General features: G+C 41.7%; 1 protein-coding gene across 3 annotated transcripts in view; it reads left to right on the forward strand.

Moving 5' to 3' along the window:
• Positions 1-25,796, forward strand: part of CRYL1 (crystallin lambda 1) — a 223,710-nt gene that overhangs the window by 142,503 nt on the left and 55,411 nt on the right. For all 3 annotated transcript variants that reach the window (XM_073613462.1, XM_073613463.1, XM_073613461.1), the window contains 2 exons: positions 791-952; positions 13,586-13,780. In XM_073613462.1, coding sequence (XP_073469563.1) covers positions 791-952; positions 13,586-13,780 — 357 coding nt within the window. The remainder of the gene's footprint in view (positions 1-790; positions 953-13,585; positions 13,781-25,796) is intronic.

The following is a 25,796-nucleotide window of genomic DNA, read 5'->3' on the forward strand; positions in this document are numbered from 1 at the left end:
TGATAATCTGCAACATTTTTGGTTTTGGGTTTAATATGGCTTCATGGGAGGAGTGGAGATTGGCAGTCAACTACGCTCACCAATTGACATTCCCAAAAATATACAGCTTCTTTAACTTTTATCCCTTGCCTGTGTTCCAATTTAAACTGGTGCTAAGACCATTGCCACAGGTTTCCTGTTTCAGGCTGGCCCGCTTCTCTTGTACCCGTGCATGCAGGGACTAGTGATGTGTCTCCATTCATTTTTTGCCTCAATAGAAACACACAGCCCCATAGCCTAAGATGGCAAGGCCCTAACATGCTGGCTGGAGACTGCACTGTCCCCTGTTAACATTTTTTCTTTTGTTTCATTATAGGGAAGAGTTATTTCATCTTTGCATAGGAGTAAAATGTACAATGGATAAAAGGGGCAAAGTTTCTATTTATCCCCCAGTTTTGCACCACTGTGGAGCAGACGCTATGACAGAGGAAACAAAATGATGTTTGCCAATTTTCTAGTAGGACCATGGTGTGTCTGGCTTGTCTCATCAATGGAGTCTGTGGCTTTGAGTGAATAGATAACTAGACATACTGAATTAACCCTGTCTCTTTTTTATAAGTACATACATGTGGCTGCAAATGTGTTCATTTTGACAATAATGTCATTTCATTGTTCTATTATTTTATTCAGTTTAGGAAACTTTTTTATTATATACAGTATATGGGGCAAAAAATTCATGCCACAGCTTGACACTGGAGCTAATAAAGATAATTGAGCTTTGGGTGATTATTTTTTTATTGTGTTTTTTTAGGAATGCGTTCCTGAGAATTTGGAATTAAAGCTGAAGATTTTTTCTGACCTAGATGCTCATGTCAACAATACAGCCATTATAAGCAGCTCAACGTCCTGCCTGTCTCCTACAAAGATGTTTAATGGACTTCGGCATGTCAAGAACTGCATTGTGGCCCATCCTGTAAGTCCCAAACATTTTGGATAAATTGAAGGATAATCCCTGTGATGTTATGTATTTTAATGACAATGTTTTGCCTGTCTGGGAGCCTGAGAATGCACAATAAACAGATGTTGACTTCAATTTTTTCTTATAGCAAGAATATTTAAAAGGGCACCTCAAGTATTACTGGCAAAGCCTAGTGTTTCAATACATAAAGGAAAGCTGACATTAAAGGATAAGTTCACCTTTGTAAAAAAAAATAATACATGCACATCTTTTTGCAGGTATAAAAAAGTGCATTTATTATTATTTTTTTAATTATGAGCACGTTAAAGCATTGCACCCGCGATCAGCATCAGCATATCACGGGTGCAATCTCAGGCTCCTGCAGACTGTCAGTGTAGCTGTCTGCCTGTACCCACAACATGGGTGTTTTCATACCCTGCTGAACATCAACATCTCACATTTGGCTGTCATTGTAGCTGATTAAAAGAGAACTACTGTATGTTAGTTCACATAGGCTTGTTTCACGTGGGCTTCAACTTGTATTAAAACAGTGAGAACAGCAAGCTTTTACAAAGCTTTTGCAGAGCTTTCAGTAAGCTTGGTTGAGGCTTTTCAAGCGCCCTTCAGCTCTAATTTGTAAGTGTTAAACATAGATCTTAATGGTAGTGCTTATTGCCTCTTTAAACAAGCTGCTAGCAGCTAGCACTACTTGAAGCTTGTTGAAAGGCAGCCGAAGCCTGCTAGCAGCTTGTTTAAAGTGACAATCAGCACTCCCATTAAGATCCGTATATAACATTTTCAAATAGGAACTGAAGGACGCTTTCAAGACTTAGCGAAAGCTGCTCGTAGCTTGCCAAAAGCTTTGCAAAAGCTTGCTGAAAGTTTCATAAACGCTTTCTGTTCACGCTGCTCTTAGGCCACTTTCACACTGAGGCGCTGGCCGCGTTGACTTTACCGTCGTCTTAGCAGTGCTTTTCGTCCGCTAGTGGGGTGCTTTTAACCACCGCTAGTGGCCAAAAAAGGGTTAAAAGCGCCGAAGTGCTTTGGCAGCGTTGGCTATTGATTTCAATGGCAGGGATGGTTTAGGAGCAGTGTGTACACCAATCCTGCTCCGCCCCAAAGACTTTTTTTCCCATCTTGCAAGCACACCGCCCCAGTGTGAAAGCACTCAGGCTTTTCACACTGGGGCTGCAGAAGAGGCAGTTTACAGATGCTTTTGAGGTGCTAATTTTTGCGCAAAAATACCTGTAAAACTCCTCAGTGTGAAATTGGCCTTATATACAGTGGGGAAAATAGTTATTTGATCACCTACAGATTTTGTAAGTTTTCCCACTTACAAAGAAATGAAAGGTCTATAATTTTTATCATAGGTGTATTTTAAATGATAGAGACAGAATAGCAACCAAAAATTCAGAAAAAACACGATACAAATGTTATAAATTGAGTTGCAGTTCAGTGAGTAAAAAAAAGTATTCCCAAGCAAAACATGACTTGGTACTTGGTGGAGAAAACCTTGTTGGCAAGCACAGAGGTAAGATGTTTCTTGTAGTTGGTTACCAGGTTTGCACACATCTCAGGAGGGATTTGGTCCTCTCTTGTTTACAGATCGTCTCTAAATCCTTAATGTTTTTTGACTGTCGCTTGGCAACTTAAAGCTTCAACTCCCTCCATAAATTTTCACTTTCAATAAGTCTTTATTAAAGTTTTGGAAGATACATGGTACAAGTGTTCAAATGTAATCAACATTGTAAAAATGTACCAAGTGCGGCTGGAAATCCTAGAAAGCAGTAACGTCAGTGATGATACAGATTAATAAGTATGGCTCAATATGAGTTTACAGTAACAATACAGTTATTATGAGCTACAGGGATAGGTAAGAAAGGGGAGGTGGAGGGGAAGGTGGTCAAAAGTTTAATAACTGTAAAGCAGGAGTAATTATCGGAGTAAATATGGGGTCAAGTCTTGCACAGAGAATAATCAAGAGATTTAGTTGTCAAGGTCTCCCAGAACAGGGGACCGAGAGAAGAAAAACAAAGGCAGAGGGAAATTTAACAGAATAGAAAGAAGAAGAGGAGAACAAAAGGACGTCGGGGATACTTCAGCCAGAAACCCAGGACATTCAGTGTCTATAACAGTGCATAGCTTTCAGGGGACATGGAGGGGTGGGTGTATTGTATCCAAGGGGCCCACATTTTTTGGAATTTTTTGTGTGTATCTAGGAGAATACTAGTACGATTTTCGTTGGTGAAATAAAAGTCTATGTGACAATGAACTTCCGAAAAGGAAACAACCTGTTGTTTCCTCAAAAATTTTTTTATAGAATTAAGGTCTGGAGACTGGCTAGGCCACTCCATGATCTTAATGTGCTTCTTCTTGAGCCACTCCTTTGTTGCCTTGACATTATGTTTTGGGTCATTGTCATGCTGGAAGACCCATCCACAACCCATCTTCAGTGTTCTGGCTGAGGGAAGAAGGTTCTCATCCAAGATTTTACAATACATGGCCCCATCCATTGGCCCCTAAATGTGGCAGAGTTGGCCTGTACCTTTAGCAGAGAAGCAGCCCCAAAGCATAATGTTTCCACCTCCGTGCTTGACTGTAGGGATGGTGTTCTTCCTCCAAACATGACAAGTCATGTTAAAACCAAAGAGCTCAATTTATTTCTTATCTGACCACAGCACTTTCTCCCAATCCCTCTCTGAATCATTTAGATGTTCATTGGCAAACTTCAGATGGGCCTCTACATGTGCCTTTTTGAGGAGGGGGATCTTGTGGGCACTACAGGATTTCAATCCATGGCGGTGTGTTGTGTTACCAATGGTTTATTTGGTGATTGTAATCCCAACTGCCTTGAGGTCATTCACAAGCTCCTCCTGTGTAGTTCTGGGCTGATCCCTAACTTTTCTCCTGATCATCCTTACCTCATGAGGCAAAATCCTGCATGGAGCTCCAGACCGAGGGCGATTGATGATTATTTTGTATTTCTTCCATTTGCGAATAATTGCTCCAACAGTTGTCTCCTTCTCACCAAGCATCTTGCTGATGGTCTTGTAGCCCATTCCAGCCTTGTGAAGGTCTACAATCTTGTGCCTGATGTCCTTTGATAGCTCTTTGGTCTTGCCCATGATGGTGAGGTTTGAATGGAAGAAAGATTCTGTGGACAGGTGTCTTTTTTTACACCCAACAAGTTGTCCTTAGGAGCACCTTCTTAAATTTAAAGGACTAAACTGTGTACCACATGAGCACATACTGTAGACAGTCTGTGAGAGCCAGAATTGTTGGTTGGTAGGAGAACAGATACTTTTTTTACTCACTGAACTACAACTCAAGTTATAACTCATTTGTATCATGTGTTTTTTTCTGGATGTTTGGTTGATATTCTTTCTCTATCATTTAAAATACACCTTTGATAACAATAATAGATCCTTCATTTCTTTGTAAGTGGGCAAACTTACTAAATCTGCAGGGGATCAAATAATTATTTTCCCCACTGTAATTTGAAGGCTGTTTGAAAAAGGTCATAAGGAATAGTGCGGCACCCCGGTCTGCATTATGAGCAGCTTTTCCATTGATACATTGCAGAGTGACAAGCTAGATTTTTACCTGCATTATCCAAAATAAAAATGTAAGAATGTTGTGCAACGTACTGCATTAACACATATATAATGTATCATCTTGCGTGGCTAGACATGGTTTAATCACTGCATATCTAAGCATGTCTGCCTACAAAACAGGCTATAGTCATTGCTAGGAACACTGTGTAAATAAATTAAGTTGTGCCTATTGTATGCTTGTGCTCCACTTTTCTATGCAGTATTTTTTTAAATGTCTTTTTTTTTTTGTTTTTTTTTGTTTTTTAATCATGTTTTCAGACATGCAAGTTAACAAAATATTTTTAGCGAGTCCCCATATCCCGCGTAATAGATATTGTAATATGGATAGTAACAATTATAATTACTTATTTCCATTATCGCATTCAGCTAAAGTTTGTTTAAAGAAAATGATTTTATGCAATAAAGTCTATTTACATCTGATTCTCACAGAATTTGGGTGTAGCAGATATTTGTTATACAGAAGGAAGAACAGAGAAAGCTAACAATATCAGAATGTGAACATGTATACCCAGCTTTCCTGTACGTAATGAATGAGGAAGTGTCAAAACTCAAACTTAGTATGGCTAAGCTTGGCATGGGAATTTTTAGTGCTCCTAATCCCTCAGAAATCATCCAGATAATTTTACACCAAACACTAATCAGACTCATACAGGGCCAGAGGATGTGCTAAAGGTTGCCCACATGTCCATGCATTCTCCAACAATATGGCGATATATGAGAAGTAAATTTGGCTATTCTGTATGGTGTTAAGATAACACTGTAATATTATTTTTTCTTATTCAATCTGTTTATTGAATTTACATTTAAGATTGTTAAATAAAACAATTTTATAAAGAAGCAGTGTAAAAAGGGTTTGAGAACCAAAACTTATTGCAGATTGACATTTCAGCTGTGACAGATACCTTATATTTACATTGGTGAATAAGATACAATCTTGGCAGCATATAATATAGTGAATACGATAAAGATTGTAATTGTAACGGAATATCTGAGAGAAGCCTAGTTGGGAATGTTATGATATTCTGTAGGTAGGTTAATGGAAAATGAAGAGATCCATGGGTAAGTAAAGTTGGGGGTCAAGGAGATAAGAATCTAGGCAGGGGTAGTAATTGGAGCTAGGAAATGTGTACCCAGAGAGTACTACCCATGCCCCCCCCCCCCCCCAGAGGTCCAGGAGATCTTGGTCAAATCCCAGGCGGAGAAATCGGGAGGTCAGGGGATGCTAGCTGGACAGGTATTTATCTACCTTGTCAGCGAGTTTAGCTTCAATCTTTTCATGTAGCTTGACTGAATTTATTCTTGACTTGTTTTCAATCAAAGGTGTTTTCCAGGCTTTTGCACTTGTCTATTTTGCTGCTGTTAAAACATGTAGTAGCAGTTTGAAGTATTTTTGTGATAGGCCTGGATGTTTGAAGCTTAACCACTTCAATACCAGGCACTTTCACCCCGTTCCTGCACAGGCCAATTTTCAGCTTTTAGCGCTGTTGCACTTTGAATGACAATTACACGGTCATCCAATGCTGTACCCAAACAACATTTTTATCTTTTTTTTTTGAGACAGAGCTTTCTTTTGGTGGTATTTAATCACCACTGAGTTTTTTTTTTTTTTTTGCTAAACAAATGAAAAAAGACCAAAAATGTTGAAAAAAAAAAAATTTCTTAAGCCTCGTACACACAATCGGATTTTCGACAGGGAATTGTGCGATGACAGACTATTTGCCTAAAATCTGACCGTTAGTACTCTCCTTCAGGCAATTGTTGTCCAACTTTCGGCCAACAAATGTTGGATGGCAGGCTAGTAAATTTCCGGTGGACAACGGTCTGTTGTCAGATTTTCGTATCGTGTGTACACAAGTCCGTCACACAAAAGTCCAAAGTACAAACACCATGCTCGGAATCAGTGCTCACCAAACACATCATTAGAAGAAGGTGCCCAAAGGGTGGCGCTCAAGAGCTGAGTAGTGACGTAGTACGTCACTACGTTCGTGTTTGTTGGCTGACAATTGTGTACGATTTGTATGCATGACAAGTTACTGGCACATGCCCTTCGGACAAAAGTCTGATGCTTTGTCTGCTGAAAATCCGATCGTGTGTATGAGGCTTTAGTTTCTGTTACAAAATTTTGTAAATAAGCAATTTTTCACTGATGTGCGCTGATGAGGCTGCACTGACGGGCACTGATAGCCTGCACTGATGAGGTGGCACTTATGAGGAGGCGCTAATATGCAACACTCATGGGCATTGATAGGCGGCACTAATTGGCATCAATGATGGGCATTGATTGGCACCACTGGTGGGCACTGATTGGCATCACTGGGGGGCACTGGCAGGCATTGCTGATAGGGCTGCACTGATAATCAATGCACTGATTACAAGTGCCGATTTACGCCTCTCCTCTACTCACACCCTGTCAGCACGAGTAGAGGAATGCCGATAACCGGCACTTCCTATTTACACTGTGATCAGTTGTGATTGGACACAGCTGATCACGTGTTAAAGAGCCTACATCATAGGCTCTTTACCATGATCGGAGATGCGTGTGTCCTCCGGGGCTCTCACGGTGGCTTCTTCTGAAGGACGTCATATGATGTCCAGTCAGGACAATGGAACCCCCCACGGCTGTTATTCTGCTATAGGCCGAGCGGGAAGGTATTAAAGGATAAGTTCACATTTGGGGAAATGTTACATGTTCCACCTGTTTTTGGGGTGGAACATGTAACATGTTCCCTCTCCTGCAGCTGCTCCCTGATCCCCCCTCCTGTTACAGCAGGCCGGGATCTTCACCCTGCATCCGCTGTCCCTATTAAAAAGAACGTAGTTGTGGGGTGCTCCGCTCACACAGCCACGTCATTCATTCACAGAATTCTGTGAATGAATAAACTTCTAGCACCGACAGCCTTTGTGGCTGACGCCTTGCAATTCTCAACTACCAAGGTGCTGTTGAGTGCTCTAGGCTAGGTAGTTCCTTGATTCTTCCTGTCATTATGTAATTGCCTGCCTGTACGAGCAGCAGACAGCTTACACTGAGACCCCTTTCACACCGAGGGCGTTTTGCAGGCGCTATAGCGTTAAAAATAGCGTCTGCAATCTGCCCTCAAACAGCTGCTCCATTGTCTCCAGTGTGAAAGCCTGAGGGCTTTCACACTGGAGCAGTGCACTGGCAGGACGTCAGGAAAAGTCCTGCCAGCAGCTTCTTTGTGTTTACCGCTCCTCCACAGCTGCTCCCCATTGAAATCAATGGGGCAGTGCTGGGATACTGCCGGCAAAACGCTGCTATTGCGGCGCATTGCGGGCAGTTTTAACCATTTCTCGGCCGCTAGTGGTGGGTAAAAGCGCCCTACTAGCGGCCGAAATGCGCCTCGGTGTGAAAGGGGTCTTACAGTCTACACAATCCCTGCATTGCATCCGTGATCTGCTGATCCCGAGTGCAATGCGTTCCAGGGTCCTGCAAAAAAAAAAAAATAGTAAATGCACATTTATTTTTTTTTCCTGCAAACAGGGAGTGAGAAATCCTGTACAAAATGAGAGTTTGTGAATGATAGTCATTAGGGGTTTGCAGGGCAGTAAGAGATAAGAGTACTTTACTGCTTCCTAGACCTGAAGAGTATATCTCATAATAGGAGCATGTGCAACTCATTTATGCTTACACCACTCCTGAATTACTTTTTTTTTGCAATTCACATTGTATCCTTGACTTCAGTCTTATAATGGGTTAATATATGCAGTCCTTTTCTGTTTGGCTGGTCATGTAACAATAGTTTTTCATACAGTGCGAAAGTGATTTGAACTCAGGTACCAGCAACAGCTTTGAAATTTTTTTAAACTGTTCTATCCAGTCTTACAGATACAGCATTGAACAGAGATAACCTATCGCTATGTAGTACCACCCCAAGGGAAGTGATCCTTGCTTTCTTGAATCAGAAAAGTGTATCAATGGTCAAAATTTAAAATCACGTATTCATTTCCACATTATGTTGCAATTATTTCTACCCTACTATTAAAATGTTACTAAACCCACAACAGTAAAATCAGTCTGTATATGCAGTAAAACATGCTTGTTATACTCACTGTAGAACTGGGGTTAATCCTGCAAATTGTGTAAAAAGCTGTTTGATCCTGTATTCTCTGATCCTCCCCTTCCACAGTCCCCAATCTGTCTCCTGATAGAACAGAGCCTTGGGGGCACTCTGCACATGCTCAGTTTGATGTGTATTGCTAGAGAGTTTTCTTTGGGAGGGTGCATGTGATTCGCACTGTCCAGGCAGAGGGTCAGGGGTCATGCGACCTCATAGGACAGTCAGAGGAGAATGAAAAATCAGACACTGATAGAAGTCACAAGACTGCTATATACTGCTGATGAAAAAAGGTATTTAGCATTTAGTATTTGCATTCCCATGTTCTGTGTACTGTGGGAGACCAGATATAGTGAATGCAGGGTCCTGGGTTTAGTAACAATTTAATCTGAAAACTCTTGAAGTTCCCTATACATTTTCTTCCTTGAATTCTGTAAAACATATTTACTATGCCCTGTGAGTGGGCACTGCTGTGTCACACATTTTACAGAGCCTGCCTGCTGATCTTCAGTGGCACTGAGAGGAGGACTTTCAGGAGGCGGAGTCAATACGGGAATTACTGCTTGCAGGCAGCAAGGTACCCATAGATATGTAATCCTAAAAGGCCTCCCACTCCTCCTTCCTGTGCTGCATAGCCTTTGTAAGGACTCTTACACATGATACTCCTGTTTGAGCATCAGTTTTAATTTTGACATCAAATTTCGATTTAGTTATAGTCTCTTTTGACTAAAATGCCATTTTAGTTTTAGTTGTATTTTAGTCATCTGAGTTGTTTTAGTCAACTAAAATCTCAAAGTACATTTTAGACGACTAAAATCTAATGGATCAAGTTAAATTTTAATGCATTATTTCTTTAGAACTGCCAAACATTATATACTCCTGGAGTACAAATCTAATAACATAATAACATGTTTATTATTTATGGTATTAAGGTTTGAACATGCACTACTGACACAGATTTAGCCATTGTGATATAAATCAAATTTAGTTTTAGTCAAAGTCTTTTGACTAAAATGCCATTTTAGTTTTAGTCGTATTTTAGTCGTCTAAAATAGTATTAATCTAGTCAACTAAAATATTTTACAAAAAAGACAAAATTAACACTGTTGAGCATCTACTTTTTCAGATGCTTTTTTTTGTGTATGTATTTACGCGTATATGAGTTTGCTCATTTTCGTGTTCTCGTGCTGCACAGTCTGTAAATGGACATTTGTGCACATTTACATGCATGAGGCGTAAATTACTGACCAAAAATTTTTTTTTTTACTAAAGAACGCACGGCGCTTGTTTACCCGCCTGTGTGCATATGCACATTACAATGAATGGGCTGTATTTTAGCTCAGTAAAAAAAAAAAAAAAAAAGCTGTACTGAGCTTTTTCAAGCTGCAGTGTATAAAGGGGCTTTAAAAGATGTGTGTAAATACCTTTTTTAAATCCATTCCAGTGCACTCACAGGATCTAGCAGGTGAGGCTCCCCTTTTCCTTTCCAGCAGCGGGCTTGTAACACAGGGGTGTGGGAGCTTCTGGATCATGTGATTGGACCAGAACTGGTTAAAAAAAGGTATTTACACACACCTCTTTTATACAGGCTTTGCACCATAAGTAGGAGGAGGGAGGAGGCAGCATTTTTAAGGTCACTTACAGTTAGCCTTATCTTCCATTTTAAAGCAGTATTAACCGCTTGCCGACCATATAACTTGCATATATGGCGGCAGTGGGGCTCTCCTAAATAGGATCAGGTACCTGCACTTCCAGGTCTGGGGCACGCATGTGCACCACCGGCGACCCTCTGCGGGAGCTGATCTGCGGGTACCGTGGACTATGTAAACAAGGCAGATCGCCGTTATGTCAGTAGGGAAGGCTTTGTTTCTGTGTTCCTACATAGCAGGAACATGGATCAATGCCTTCCCCTAGTGAAAGCACCTCCCACACAGTACACAAGCACAGGCTAGGCACACAGTTAATCCTTATGCCCCATACACACGGTCGGATTTTCTGACAGAAAATGTGCAATCGGAGCGTGTTGTCGGAAATTCCGACCGTGTGTGGGCTCCATCGGACTTTTTCCATCGGATTTTCCGACACACACAGTATGAGAGCAGGCTATAAAATTTTCCGACAACAAAATTTCCGATCGTGTGTACACAAATCCGACGCACAAAGTGCCACGCATGCTCAGAATAAATAAAGAGATGAAAGCTATTGACTACTGCCCCGTTTATAGTCCCGACGTATGTGTTTTACGTCACCGCGTTCAGAATGATCGGATTTTCCGACAACTTTGTGTGACCGTGTGTATGCAAGACAATTTTGAGCCAACATCCGTCAGAAAAAAACCTAGGATTTTGATGTCGGAATGTCCAATCAATGTCCGACCGTGTGTACGGGGCATTAGATTGCCCCTGAAGTTAACCCCTTTCCCAGCCAGTGTCATTAGTACAGTGACATATTTTTAGCACTGATCACTATATTGGTGTCATTGGTCCTCAAAAAGTCAGTCAGTGTCCAATTTGTCTGCCACAATATCCCAGTCCCGCTATAAGTCGCTGATCAACGCCATTACTAGTAATAAATTAATAAAAATTCCATAAACATATCCCATAGTTTGTAGACACTATAACTTTTGCGAAAACCAATCAATATACGCATATTGGGATTTTTTTACCAAAAATATGTAGCAGAATACCAATTGGCCTAAATTGATGAAGAAATGTGAGTCTTACATTTTTTATTGGATATGTTTTATAGCAGAAAGTAATTTTTTTTATTTTTTTGAAAAATTGTTTATAGCGCAAAAAAAACCCAAAAACCGCAGAGGTGATCAAATACCACCAAAAGACCAAGCAGTTGTCAGCTAAAGTAACGCAGTACCGTATTGCAAAAAATGGCCTGGTCATGAAGGGGGGGTAAATCTTTCAGAGATCAAGTGGTTAAACCCAAAACCAAAAATGAATTATATTGCAGCTCACCAATCTTTGTGGTTGCAACAGTTTTCTTCTCTTTGGCTTTTTGCCCTGGAGATCTGGCCAGTGATACACCTTCTGTATTAGTGAGACACCACTCTGGATGAAGGAGCACATGGGGCACAGCAGACCGCAGCATCGTCGGTCTAGGGAAAAGGGTAGTGTTGAATGTAGTAGCAGATTTAAATACACTAATAAATTTAAGCTAAACGCCAGCTCACACTTGATAATTAGTTATAGCAAACCGTTTTTTCTGCTTGGAATAAAGGTTTTACAGGAATAAATAAAAGCTGGTCATTGTAAGCACCCCTCCCAGTGTTAAGTGATTCATCTCATCCATGTAAACTGATACATTCTGCTGGTGAGCTTATGCTTTTGAAAAAAAGACTTGGCTGGATCCCCAGATGAAAATACAATGTAGAAGAAAGAAAGCCTAAAAAAAGAAAGCTAATGCAGCCATAACACCTAAGAATTGGTAAGCTGCGATATAATAAATGTTTGCTTTTGGATTTAACACTGCTTTAAGCGGTCCATACACTGATTGAAGTTCAGCCGGTCTATCAGGGGCTCCCCCCACTCGACAGAAATCGAGTGTTCAATCAACTTCTGTTGGAGGTAGAAGTTGGAAAATGTTATTCGATTAGTGGCTGCAGCCAATCAGCATGCAGGGAATTTAGAACATTGTGGAGAGAGATGGTCAACAAACAGGCAGCATTTACAATATGGAGGGAGATATTTCAAGTAAGCTTATTGCTATTACAATGCTGATGGTGTACAATTGATGTGTATGCTGTGACCATAGAATGTTCCTTTAAACAACTTGTCAGAATCAGTCATGCAAAAGAACAACTGACTCTCACAGGAGTCAGTACATTTATTCTCCTGGTCTGGTTAGGTAAGGGAGGTTGCCAATCAAAAAACTGTATGAAATAAAGTTCCTTTTATGTTGTCTTCACACTTATTTTTTCTTTTGTTTTCTGCTGTTGCCATCTCCAGTAGGATTGAAAATGTTTAAAGGGTTTTAATAAAAATGACCACATCATTAAAATTACAACATTCAACATGCTATATATGTTTACTATATAATTTTACAGCACTAGCTTGTACATACTTAGGTCAGTCATTTTGTTAGGTTAGACCCAAGCCTTAAAATTTCATTTTTGGGGCCACACTCATCTTTCTTCTTTCATATCAAAATGGCAAGCTGCAGTGGCATTAGATGCAGATGAGTAGAGCATAGCATCTAGTTTTAGAAGTTGTGCTATTGGTATTCTCATGGAGATATAGAAATTTGATGACTAAAGCCGGCCATAGACGGTGCGATTCTCTTTCCTGCAAGCACAGGTGTCAGGAAAGGAAAAGGACAAAAGGGCGCTTCTAAGTGCAGTATTTAACAGTTTTAATGGTATACAACGGTTAAAAACACTTACAAGATCCTGAGTTGAACAGGCATGTCAGTAAAATTATGGATTCCTTGCTCTATCGCCTCCAGGGGAAAAGAGCAAGATGGCCACCTGACTTCCAGAACCATGCTGCAACACACGGTCTGGATGTGACGTCAAGCGGGGATCGGTAACGTGTTTCAGAGCATTCCTTCACCTCGCCAGACCTGATAGATCAACTTGGGTATGATCAGCCTGCCCATACATGATTTAATTCTTGGCTGGTCCCTGCTGAACTGGCCAAGATTCGAACCAACTATGGACAGCTTTAGCCTGCCAGTGTCCAATAAATACAGAGAAATCAGTTTTGCATAGACTAAGCGTTTAACAAATTAATTAAATATATTAATATTAAAAAAAAAAAAAAAAAAAACACACTTCAAAAATACTAATTGTGTAAGTTTTGTTGCATCGTTGTTTGATTTGATGGGGGTTCCTTTACTTGGTGGTTATCCTGTATAGGAAATATCCATGAAGACAGTTCTCAATGTCCAGCATCTATAGTTGGAACACTGATAAAGTCACAAACAAGCTTTCATCTTTTTTTCTGAAACAGGTAAATCCACCTTATTACGTTCCCTTGGTTGAATTGGTTCCCCACCCACAGACGGATCCTGTCACAGTGGAGAAGACATATCATCTGATGAAGAAAATTGGTCAGTCTCCTGTGAAATTAATAAAAGAAACGGACGGGTTTGTGTTGAATCGGCTCCAGTATGCAGTGATTAGCGAGGCATGGAGACTTGTTGAGGTACATTATGTGCACTGTCATCTGTTTTTTTCACTTGTTAACTTATTTGTGTAACATGATGTAAGAAGACTTGTGTTGGTGTTATACAGTTGTGCTCATAAGTTTACATACCCTGGCAGAATTTATGATTTCTTGGCCATTTTTCAGACAATATGAATGATAACACAAAAACATTTCTTTCACTCATGGTTAGTGTTTGACTAAATCCATTTATTATCATTCAGCTTTGTTTACTCTTTTTAAATCATAATGGCAACAGAAACTACCCAAATTACCCTGATCAAAAGTTTACATACTCTGGTGATTTTGGCCTGATAACATCCACACAAGCTGACACAAAGGGGTTTGAATGACTATTAAAGGTAACCATCCTCACCTGTTTGTTTGTAATTGCTTGTAATCAGTGTCTGTGTATAAAAGGTCAATGCGTTTCTGGACTCCTGACAGACCCTTGCATTTTTCATCTACTGCTGCACTGACGTTTCTGGATTCTGAGTCATGGGGAAAGCAAAAGAATTGTGAAAGGATCTGCGGGAAAAGATAGTTGAACTGTAAAAAAAAAGGAAAGGGATATAAAAAGATATCCAAGGAATTGAGAATGCCAATCAGCAGTGTTCAGACTCTAATCAAGAAGTGGAAAATGAGGGGTTCTGTTGAAACCAAACCACGGTCAGGTAGACCAACTAAAATTTCAGCCACAACTGCCAGGAAAATTGTTCGGAATACAAAGAAAAACCCACAAATAACTTCAGGTGAAATATAGGACTCTCTGAAAACATGTGGTATGGCTGTTTCAAGATGCACAATAAGGAGGCACTTGAAGAAAGATGGGCTGCATGGTCGAGTCGCCAGAAGAAAGCCATTACTATGCAAATGCCACAAAGTATTCCGCTTACAGTACGCCAAACAGCACAGAGACAAACCTCAAACCTTCTGGCACAAAGTCATTTGGAGTGATGAGACCAAAATTGAGCTTTTTGGCCACAACCATAAATGCTACTTTTTGAGAGGTGTCAACAAGGCCTAAGATGAAAGGTACGGAGGTGGATTGCTGATGTTTTGGGGATGTGTGAGCTACAAAGGCACAGGAAATTTGGTGAAAATTGTTGGCAAGATGAATGCAGTATGTTATCAAAAAATACTAGAGGAAAATTTGCATTCATCAGCCAGGAAGCTGCGCATGGGACGTACTTGGACATTCCAACATGACAATGATCCAAAACACAAGGCCAAGTTGACCTGTCATTGGCTGCAGCAGAATAAAGTGAAGGTTCTGGAGTGGCCATCTCAGTCTCCTGACCTCAATATAATTGAGCCACTCTGGGGAGATCTCAAACATGCAGTTCATGCAAGACAGCCCGAGAATTTACAGGAAATGGAGGGTTTTTGCTAAGAGGAATGGGCAGCTTTACCATCTAAGAAGATAAAGAGCTTCATCCACAAAAGACTTCAAGCTGTAATTGATGTTAAAGGGGTCAATACATGGTATTAAGAACTGGGGTATGTAAACCTTTGATCAGGGTCATTTGGGTAGTATCTGTTGCCATTATGATTTAAAAAGAGTAAACACAGTTGATTGATAATAAATGGCTTCAGCCAAACACTAACAATGAGTGAAAGAAAAGTTTGTGTGTTATCATTCATATTCTCTGAAAAATGGCCATGAAATCATAAATTCTGCCAGGGTATGTAAACTTATGAGCACAACTGTATGTCTGCAGGTGAAGTCAGTTCCATGTTGCCTGCTGTTGTATGCGTGGAATTTTACTGTAAATACAGCAGAGCATTTATACAGCAAAAAACACCTTTGAGCATTTATCAGTGAATCTTTTTTTTTTTTTTTTTTTACTCATGTTATTCTTTCTCTTTATCTCTGGGCTGGATCTACACTTCAGTGTTTTGTGGTGCCCTGCATTACTTAAAATAGTGCACGCACCGAATGTCAATGCACCACGATAGTGTGAATCCAACCCAGTAAAATGCATTTAGGTTTTACACTGCTGATTTTGCGGTAGTAATCATGTGACCATGCATTAACAGTAACTTTTTCGTTTTTTATAGTATAGCACAGGCTTGAAAAAAAATCTTCATAAATCTTGGTGCCAGCTATAATGCACCATCTTTCATAAAACAGTACACATAAACTACTAAAAGTTCATTATTATTATTGTAGCATTTACCCCCCGCAGGAGCTGCTCGATATGATGGGATTCTGTTCTGCCATAACTCTGTAAACTCACGACGCACCTGGTTAATTAAAATTGAAGGCTGCACACAGCTGTATAACTTTAGTATGCTAACACACTTTGTTGGCACACAGGAAATAGGCCAAAGGCAGCTTGATGATAAATAAAGTAAGTGCATTATTGCAGGACAAACAAAATGCAATCCACAGAACAATAAAAAAAAAAAATGAATATGGTTGAATATGTTAGATTGAAGGGAATACTAGCCTCAACTATGTCAATTGACTTAAACCGCAATAAGGCTAAACCACATTAAACTGGTGTACACAGCATTTATAAGAACAACATCTACCATGAAAAAGCATGAACGGTACAAAGAAAAGGTTTACTCTAACTGTTGGCAACAAGTATTAAAAAAATGTCTGAGTGAACTCTGAGTATACACAACTAAGAATTAGTGGGTGTACACATTCATGAGAAGGGTACCCCTGGGGAAGGCTAAGTACATGCTGTCTGATTAACAAATTTAAGCTGGTTAACATTGGGGCCCGTCTGTACGGTGGTGCATGTGTTACTGTCGCTTGAAATTGCATGCAGTGGATGACCGTTTCTACTGGCATTTACTGTGGGCAGTAAGGGGATAAGCATAGTTGGTTCTGCTCACCACTCCTGGTACCCAACGGATCTGGTACAGAACACTTGGAAGTCCGTTGTCCCTGGTGACTCGGTCCTCACGACCAGGTCCTCATGACCAGGTCCCCACAAAGCTCTGTTCTCACTGTTCTTTCTGGTTTAGTCTCTCTGAATGTGGGCACAGACAGGTAGGAGCAGCAGGTCTGTACCCTGCAGTACAAGAGGCCTTCAGTGGCTCAATCTTCAGTCTCTAGGGACACAGCACAAAGCTCCCGCCCCCCCCCCCCCCGACTCTCTCCCAGTGAAGGCATGGACAGCAACAGATTTTCACATTCTGGTTTCCCTGTGCTCTCTGTCCCGGCCTCTACACATTTGCCTGAAAAACCCTACTGCTCTCCTCCTCTTGCTGCAGTCTGTTCTGGGTAGTGAAGTCCACCGTCCCTATTCACTTGCATTGTAGAACTCCTCCATAGAACTACAAGTCCCAGTGTACTTTGCAGCCACTGTTAGGTCATGCAGAGGGAGAGAGGAGATGAGTGTTGTACTAATCATCATCCTGCTTTACTAGACTATAGGAGGGAGGAGGGGTGAGCGGAAGATAGAGTAAGCAGACGCACACAACCCTTAGCTGCTCTGCTCACACACAGTGGCACTATGGGAGGGAAGAACTGGGGCATTCCTCTAGCTGGCAGGCATCCGGCTATACTATGCATTTTCTAAAACAGGGATAGGCGATCTTTCAGAGGTTGAGATCTACCTGAACAACATTGAAGAAATCAAAAGATCCCCGAGGGGTTGTCGGGGTTGTTGCCCTTTTAAAAATACCAATAAAAACATAGTGTGTTGCAGTAGTGTCTACTGCGCCAAACCCCCCCCTCCACAGTAGTGTCCTCTGCCATTGCCCACCCACAGCAGTGTCCTCTGCCCCCTGGTAGCCTCTGCCATCCCCCCACTGTACATACATACTGGTAAGGGTTAAACTTCCATGATGGACAACTGAAAATGCATGGGGAAGTACTAGGTGTGAATGGGCTCTGAAGGATACTTCTGTAAATGAAAACTCCAGTATACCTTCCCTCACTAAAGGAGAGCCGGGAACGTACACGGCAGGGGCCAGCACAGAGGCAGGTGGAGACAAAGAGGAGCAGGCACTAGGAAAGAGTAGATGGGTGACAGGAAGGTTAGAGGGGAAAGTGCCGATCCTGGGTTGGAACATCCCAATAAGTACGCTCTATTGAGTGACATTAGTGAAACCAGTCAGGGACCAGCACTGCTGGAGCAGAGGGACTCCCCTACCTGCCAGGGGAAAAACTCCTCCAATGAGAGTTGCGGAGAAGGGAAAGGAAAGAGAGATTCTGGTGATAGGAGACTTAATTCCTAGAAGGACATAGAGGGCAATCTGTGACAAAGACCTGAAGTGCCGAACTGTATGCTGTCTACCGGGCGCCTCGTGTTCGGCACATCACGGATCTGGTGGACCGATTACTGGGAGGGGCTGGGGAAGACCCGGCTGTCATGGTGCACGTTGGCACCAATGACAAAGTCAGAAGCAGATAGAGTGTTCTAAAGAACGATTTTAGGGACTTAGGAGCTAAATTGAGGAAAAGGACCTCCAAGGTAGTATTCTCAGAAATACTACCGGTACCTCGAGTCACATCAGAAAGGCAGAGGGAGATTAGGGAAGTAAACAAGTGGCTGAGGAGCTGGTGTAGTAAGGAGGGGTTTGGGTTCCTGAAGAACTGGGCCGACTTCTCTGTCGGTCACCAGTTCTATAAAAGGGACAGACTGCACCTAAATGAGGAGGGTGCAGGGCTGCTGGGAGTGAAGATGGCCGAAAAGTTAGAGGGGCTTTTAAACTAGGCGACGGGGGGAGGGTCCAGAGGTAGTCAGCGCTGAGAATATTCCAGAGGGTAGTATTAGGGGCATTAGTGGTAGGTTGACCAAAGCACATAAACCCGAGGTAAGTATAGTAACAAGTCCTATTTGCAATCTCGGAACACCCAATAAGAGGACAGTATGCGACCGGTTTAAACTGCGTGGCATGTTCACAATGCCAGGAGCCTGGCGGATAAGATGGGAGAACTAGAGATACTGTTGTACGAGGAGGATTTAGATTTTGTGGGAATTTCAGGGACTTAGTTCAACAGCTCTAATGATTGGCTGGTAACCATTCAAGGGTATTCCCTTTATCGCAGGGTTAAAGAGGGTAAAAAAGGGGGAGGGGTATGCCTGTATATCAAGAATAATGTACAAGTGAATGTGAAAGATGACATCACTAAGGGAGCTAGGAAGGAGGTGGAATCCTTATGGGTAGAGCTCCAAAGTGATGAAACTAAGGGGAAAATAATACTGGGAGTATGCTATAAGCCCCCCTAACTTGAGGGAGGAAGGGGAGACTGCCCTCCTATCACAATTTGCATTAGCAGCAAGGATGGGAAGTGTCATCATAATGGGGGATTTTAATTATCCAGACATAGATTGGGCAGATAGAACCGCGCATTTGTCTAAGGCTCGGCAGTTCCTATATGTCTTGCAGGACAATTTCATGGATCAGATGGTAGACGCACCAATTAGAAACAGAAACCTTACTAGACCTACTGATTACCAACAATACAGACCTGATCATAGATGTGGAAATAAGGGCAATTTAGGAAACAGCGATCACAGGTCAATTAGCTTCAGTATAAATCACACAAATAGGAAACATAAGGGGAATACAAAGACATTGAATTTCAAAATAGCAAAGTTCCCCAAAGTACGAAACTTGCTAGAAGATATAAATTAGGATAAAATCTTAGGAACAAAGAACACGGAGGAAAAATGGGTTTGCCTAAAGAGCATATTAAATAAGGGCATTAGCCAGCGCATATGGGAAATAAATTTAAAGGGCGAACAAAAGTCCTGGATGGCTTAACTCCAATGTTAAAATGCATATAAATGCAAAGGAGAAGGCCTTCAAATAATGGTTGAGGGATCATCAGCATTCAGACTTTATAAAGAATGCAACAAGAAATGTAAAGGTGCAATTAGGGCGGCTAAGATAGAACACAAAAGACACATAGCAGAGGAGAGCAGCACCCGAATGGCTAACAGGAGACAGAATTAGAAATAGACTTGGAAAACTCAACATTAATAAGTCACCGGGACCAGATGGTTTGCACCCGAGGGTCCTGGGAGAACTCAGTCAAGTAATTGCCAGAGCATTGTTCCTAATTTTTACTGACAGTCTACTGACTGGAATGATACCAGCTGATTAGAGAAAAGCCAATGTAGCTCCAATATTTACAAAAGGGCCAAAGTACATCCCTGGGAATTACAGACCAGTTAGCCTAACATCAATAGTATGCAAGCTCTTGGAGGGCATGATAGACTATATTCATGATTTTAATCATGAAAACTGTATCATTAGCAGTAATAAGCATGGATTCATGAAGAATCGTTCTTGCCAAACCAATCTATTAACATTCTATGAGGAAGTGAGCTGCCATCTAGATAAAGGAAAGATGGGGTAAACAGTTCAAACTCTGTATTTGCGGACAATACTAAGCTAAGCAGGGCAATAACTTCTCCGCAAGATGTGGAAACCTTGCAAGAAGATCTCAAAAAATGTATGGGGTGGGCAACTACATGGCAAATGAGGTTTAATGTGGAAAAATGTAAAACAATGCATATGGGTTGCAAAAATATGAATGCAATCTACTCACTGGGGGGAGAACCTCTGGGGCAATCAAGAATGGAAAAGGACCTGGGGGTCCTAGCAGATGATAGGCTAAGCAATGTCATGCAATGCCAAGCTCTTGCTAACAAAGCAAACAGAATATTGGCATGCATTAAAAAGAGCATAAACTCAAGAGATAAAGCGATAATGCTCCCAGTCTACAAGACTGGTCCGGCCTCACCTGGAGTATGCTGTCCAGTTCTGGGCACCAGTCCTCAGGACAGATGTACTGGAAATGGAGCGAGTACAGAGAAGGGCAACAAGCTAAAAAAGGGACTGGAAGATATTAGTTATGAGGAAAGGTTGCGAGCACTGAACTTATTTTCTCTGGAGAAGAGACGCTTGAGAGGGGGATATGATTTTAATTTACAAATACCATACTGGAAACCCCACAATAGAAATAAAACTTTTCCGTGGAATGGAGTTTAATAAGATAAGTGGCCACTCATTAAGATTAGAAGAAAAGACTACGTAGAGGGTTCTTTTACTGTAAGAGCGGCAGGGATGTGGAATGGTCTCAGCGGGGCGCCTCGATAGTTTCAAAAAACATTACATAAGCACCTGAACGACCACAACATACAGGGATATACAATGTAATACTGACATATAATCAAACACGTAGGTTGGACTTATGTCTTTTTTCAACCTCACCTACTATGTAACTGTCTTCCTGAGAAAAAAATATATGTGTTAGTCTGGACCTCAGACCAAACTGCAGTAGCTTCTCACTGCCTTGGCCTATGCATGCTAAGCTAAGCCTTCTGGGTACTGCAGGTAGCACTCAGCAGAGAATCGGGCACTTTCTGAACTCCAACCTCCTGAGCTATGTACTTTTTATTCTCCCAGCAAAAAGTCCATTTAAAAAAACAAAGCAAGGGTAAACCGAGTGTGTTACTCTGGATGCAGTTGACCCGTGCAGTATATAATTTTCTGTAACTCAAGCTTATTTGGCATTGTTTTTGAACCCCTAAATATGTGTTTCTTAAGCCTAGGTCACACTATCATTCCCCCCCCCCCCATCCGACTTCTGTTGGACTGGCTTCCATACACATAGGCCGAATGTCAGTAGGTTTTAATTGTATCGGCCTGGCATTCGGCCCGCGTGTACTAGACTTTAATAGATCTGTATCAAATTCAGTTCATGATAATCCATGTGTCTAAATATTTACTGTGAGATCCTATTTTGAGTCCTGATAGACTTTTGTTAGCAAGCCTCTATTGTAAGCACAACCCTATTGTCATCATCAGTTAACTCATTTGTATAAGAAACTCTGACACACACCAATTAAACTGCCATTGTGAAAGAGAAAAAAAAAATCTGTAACTTGGAATGAACTGCTAAAAACTTCAATGATTGTATCTTTCCTTTTTTTTTATACCCTAGAGCAGGGATATGCAATTAGCGGACCTCCAGCTGTTGCAAAACTACAAGTCCCATCATGCCTCTGGGTGTCATGTTTGGGGCTGTCAGTCTTGCTATGCCTCATGGGACTTGTAGTTCCTCAACAGCTGGAGGTCCACTAATTGCATATCCCTGCCCTAGAGACTAATAGGATTTGTTAACACCGTTTTTTTAAATTAGATTTCTTAAAAGTAAAGTGGGCTCTGTGCAATACTCCTAAAGAGTACCTGAACTGAAGCAATACTGACTTACCATGCCTTGTTCTGCACTATCTCTGTGTGGAGGCCATCTTCAAAAAGGCAGAACTTTGCTTTCTCATGCCTGAGGAGCTGCCCCCTGAAAACTGGTGATCTGAAGACTGGTGGATTTAAACTTGAACTGAATTACCCTATTTATCGGCGTATAACACGCACAGGCGTATAACACGCACACTCATTTTAAGAGGAAAGTTTCAGTAAAAAAACTTAAATTTTAAATAAGGAACTTTGAAGTAAAATAAGGGTCAGTGCCCATCTGCAGCCTCACCATTGCCATCAATGCAGCCTGATCAATGCCCATCTGCAGCCTCACAAGTGCCATCAATGCAGCCTCATCAGTCCACATCAATGCAGCCTCACCATTGCCATCAGTGCAGCCTGATCGATGCCCATCTGCAGCCCAGAGGGGACAGGGAGGGGGGCGGGACGAGCGCCGACAGATTACACACAGTGAGAATCTCCTATGATAGACAGAACAGTGGTCCAATGGCAGCCCAGGAGACAGGAGTTCCTATTACAGAGGCCGCCAAGTAAACAGGAGATTCTCACTGTATGTAATCTGACGGTGCTCGTCCTGCCCCCCCTCCCTGTCCCCTCCGAGGCAGCTAAAACTGAAGTATTGGCGTATAACACGCACGCACTATTTGCACCCAATTTTCATGGTGATAAAGTGAGTGTTATACGCCAATAAATACAGTATTTACTCTTTGATGACAAGATCTACTCTTTGATGACAAGATCTATAGAGGGACAGCGATGGGAACAGCGTGTGCTCACACATACGGCAATCTTTTTTTTTTGGGGTGGAGGGAGCAGACACTTGTATTACGAAAAGCCTGGAGTCCTCTACATCTCACATCCTAATATGAGCATGCTTTATAGATGACCTCTTCATCTTATGGCAGGGACCCAAGGAGACATTTGAGGGGTTTGTGTAACATCTAAATATGAATGACATAGGGATGTTTTTTCACAAGTAAAATACAGAGAGTGTGTATTAACTTCTTCCATCTGAAAATCACAGGGGGTACTGATGGTAGTATCACTATATATTGTAAACCCTACTCCACTATGGTAGTCACCATCCCAATTTTCTCAAAAAGGCATACCAACAGGTCAGTTCATGAAAGCAAGGAGAAACTGTTCTACAGATGATGCCTTCAGGACAGAAACGGCACTGTTATTTGAGAAATTTAGGCGGAGAGGCTACAAATGGAGTGATCTCAAAGGATCCTTTGATAAAGTGAATGACACCCCAAGAGAATCCCTCTTTGTTCCCAAAAAGAAATGAGACGATGAAGCAAGAGCTACACACATAATAGGCATCCTACTCCAGACAATCTGGTCAGATTTATAATATCATCAGGAGATACTGGCATGTCCTCTTGGATGATAAGGATTTATTTAGTATAATCCCCAAAAACCCCTTGATTACCTATATAAGGGGGAGAAATCTGAAGGATCTTTTGGTACGTAGCTAGTTTGAAAGAAAATCTCAGCCACTGGCGACTGTAACCTAAAAGACCTCAGGGCAGTTTTAAGTGTTGACACTGCAAAGCATGCACACATATCCCGGGGGTTAGGGAATTTATGAACCCTAAGAATGGTGAAATGATTAAGATGTCATTTGGATTTTTCGTTTATGTATATTCGGTGTTAATAATTATCAAGAAGCAGCAGGAGAATTTAAGGAAGAGGTATCCACAAAGTGAATGAAGCAAAAATGGGGAGAACTTTGCTATGCATGTTCTCACCTTCCTCCCCTTCAAGGTGAACAGTGAACTGTAAGGAGCAGCATTACAATCCAAAGCTCATAAGACTAGCAGTCGGAGAACAGTGGCTAAAGCCTCGTACGCACTGGGTTGAATGACAACAAACTGACAGCTCAGGTCGGAGCTGCTGTACTAACAATCCAATGTTAGTACAGCGATCTCCCTTGCTGAGCCAGAGAGGAAAGGGGGAAAATGAAAAGATAATAAAATAAAAGTGAAAAGAAATAGTTAAAAAAAGAAAGGAAAGGGAGGAAATAAAAATGGAGGGGAGGGGTAGGGAAACAAAAAAGGAATGGAAAGGGAAAATTAAGAATAGGAATAAAATTAGGTAGTTATCTATCAAGAACCAATATAATATGTCTAGGTATCCAATATAACAACCCAGGGGTCAGAGGCAAGAGGCTGGAGGCAGAGTCATCTCGCTGGTGTTAAAAGGTTTTCAAGGTATTGCTTGCAGATAAAGATTATGCTGTAGACATTCCCAAAGGAAACCTATCTCAGCAGGATCAGGGCCCCTGAAAAATATGTATGTATTTAAAGAGAGGGGGCATACACAAACATATGTGCCTATCCAGAGTTACATATGCAAATATATAGAGTCTACAGTTATAGTGGCAACAATAGTTGAGGTTCTATGTCCAATACGCCTCATAAGAGGTATTGGGCATTCAAAGTTAATACATCGTATATATGTTGCATTGGCAGGAGTACTCCTAAGACAGGGATGACTCACCATGTGTTGCCTCAAACGGCATGTACCCCCGGGGAGCAGCCACCTTACTAGGAGCTGCTCTGTGCATCCTTATATGTCTCCAACCCGGCTCCCACGCCCTCCGGCCGGCTTGCGCCGGTGTGTGATGTTGCTGGGTCCTTCTCTCCACACTGCGCACGCGTGGGATTCGCGCCTGCGTGTGACCATATGGGGATGCGGTCTAGTGAATTGGCCGTCATCCATGTAGAAGTGGGCAGAGCTCTCCATCAACACAGGGATACTCTCCTCCCTGGAGAGGCGCGTGCCCGCCACTGGGGGAAGAATTTACCTCAAGCTGGACATACATCCATAGGAACTCAAGATGCAATGCAGGACAGGAAAGATAAGAAGCAGCGAGGGAATTTATTATGCAATGGATGCTGACAACAATGCATTGCATATACATTGCAGCCATCATCCAGATAAGTGTATATAGATTTGGTAACAAAACATAAAGATCATATATTCACACCGCGTTAAAGAACATTCAATAAACCTATGTGTCTTTATATATAAAAAGTGAATAGACAAATCACAGCCCACTGTGTTGAGATCTGCACAGAATGAATGAGAAGAAAGTAAGGGGGAAGGGAAAGGGGGGGGGGGGGAGGAGGGCAAGGGAAGCTACAGAAACGGCTTGTATGTAAGCATCTCATTTAAACCCGGGGAGACGTTGGCATTGAGTCGCTCAATCCATACGGTTTCCTGTTGAGTATTTATTATTTGTATACATATGGATGGTTATCTATACCTACCTATATAATTTATATTCCCTGTTGGGTCAACATTGTCTGCCTATATAGTTGTTAAAACTGGCATTAGCACACCAATGTTATACGTGTCCCCATAGCTGTGGTGTGCTCTCTACACCTGGGCCCACGTCCTTTGGTCTGATACATTAGAGGTACGGCAAGCATATGTTACTTACTATTGTACTCGGAGTCAACCTGTGATAGTGAAGGGAAAAAACAAAGAGACAACAAAGAACATTGACCTGAGGTGTGCCGGGGTCACGTGGTCAGTATGCCTAAAAGGGGGCAAAAATAATACAGTAGGATGAAAGCTTAACAAAAGTTTATTATACACTAAATCACATTCAATCAGCCAAATTGACAAATGCCTGCGACATCTCCAAAAAAGGACCTGGAATATACCTAGAAAAACAAGCTGACCTCCACCTGCCTAATTTCTTAACCACTTCAGCCCCGGAGGGATTTACCCCCTTCCTGACCAGAGCACTTTTTACAATTTGGCACTGCGTCGCTTTAACTGCTAATTGCACGGTCATGCAATGCTG

The sequence above is a fragment of the Aquarana catesbeiana genome, linkage group LG02, assembly GCF_042186555.1.
Source record: "Aquarana catesbeiana isolate 2022-GZ linkage group LG02, ASM4218655v1, whole genome shotgun sequence".
Taxonomy (NCBI): Eukaryota; Metazoa; Chordata; class Amphibia; order Anura; family Ranidae; genus Aquarana; species Aquarana catesbeiana.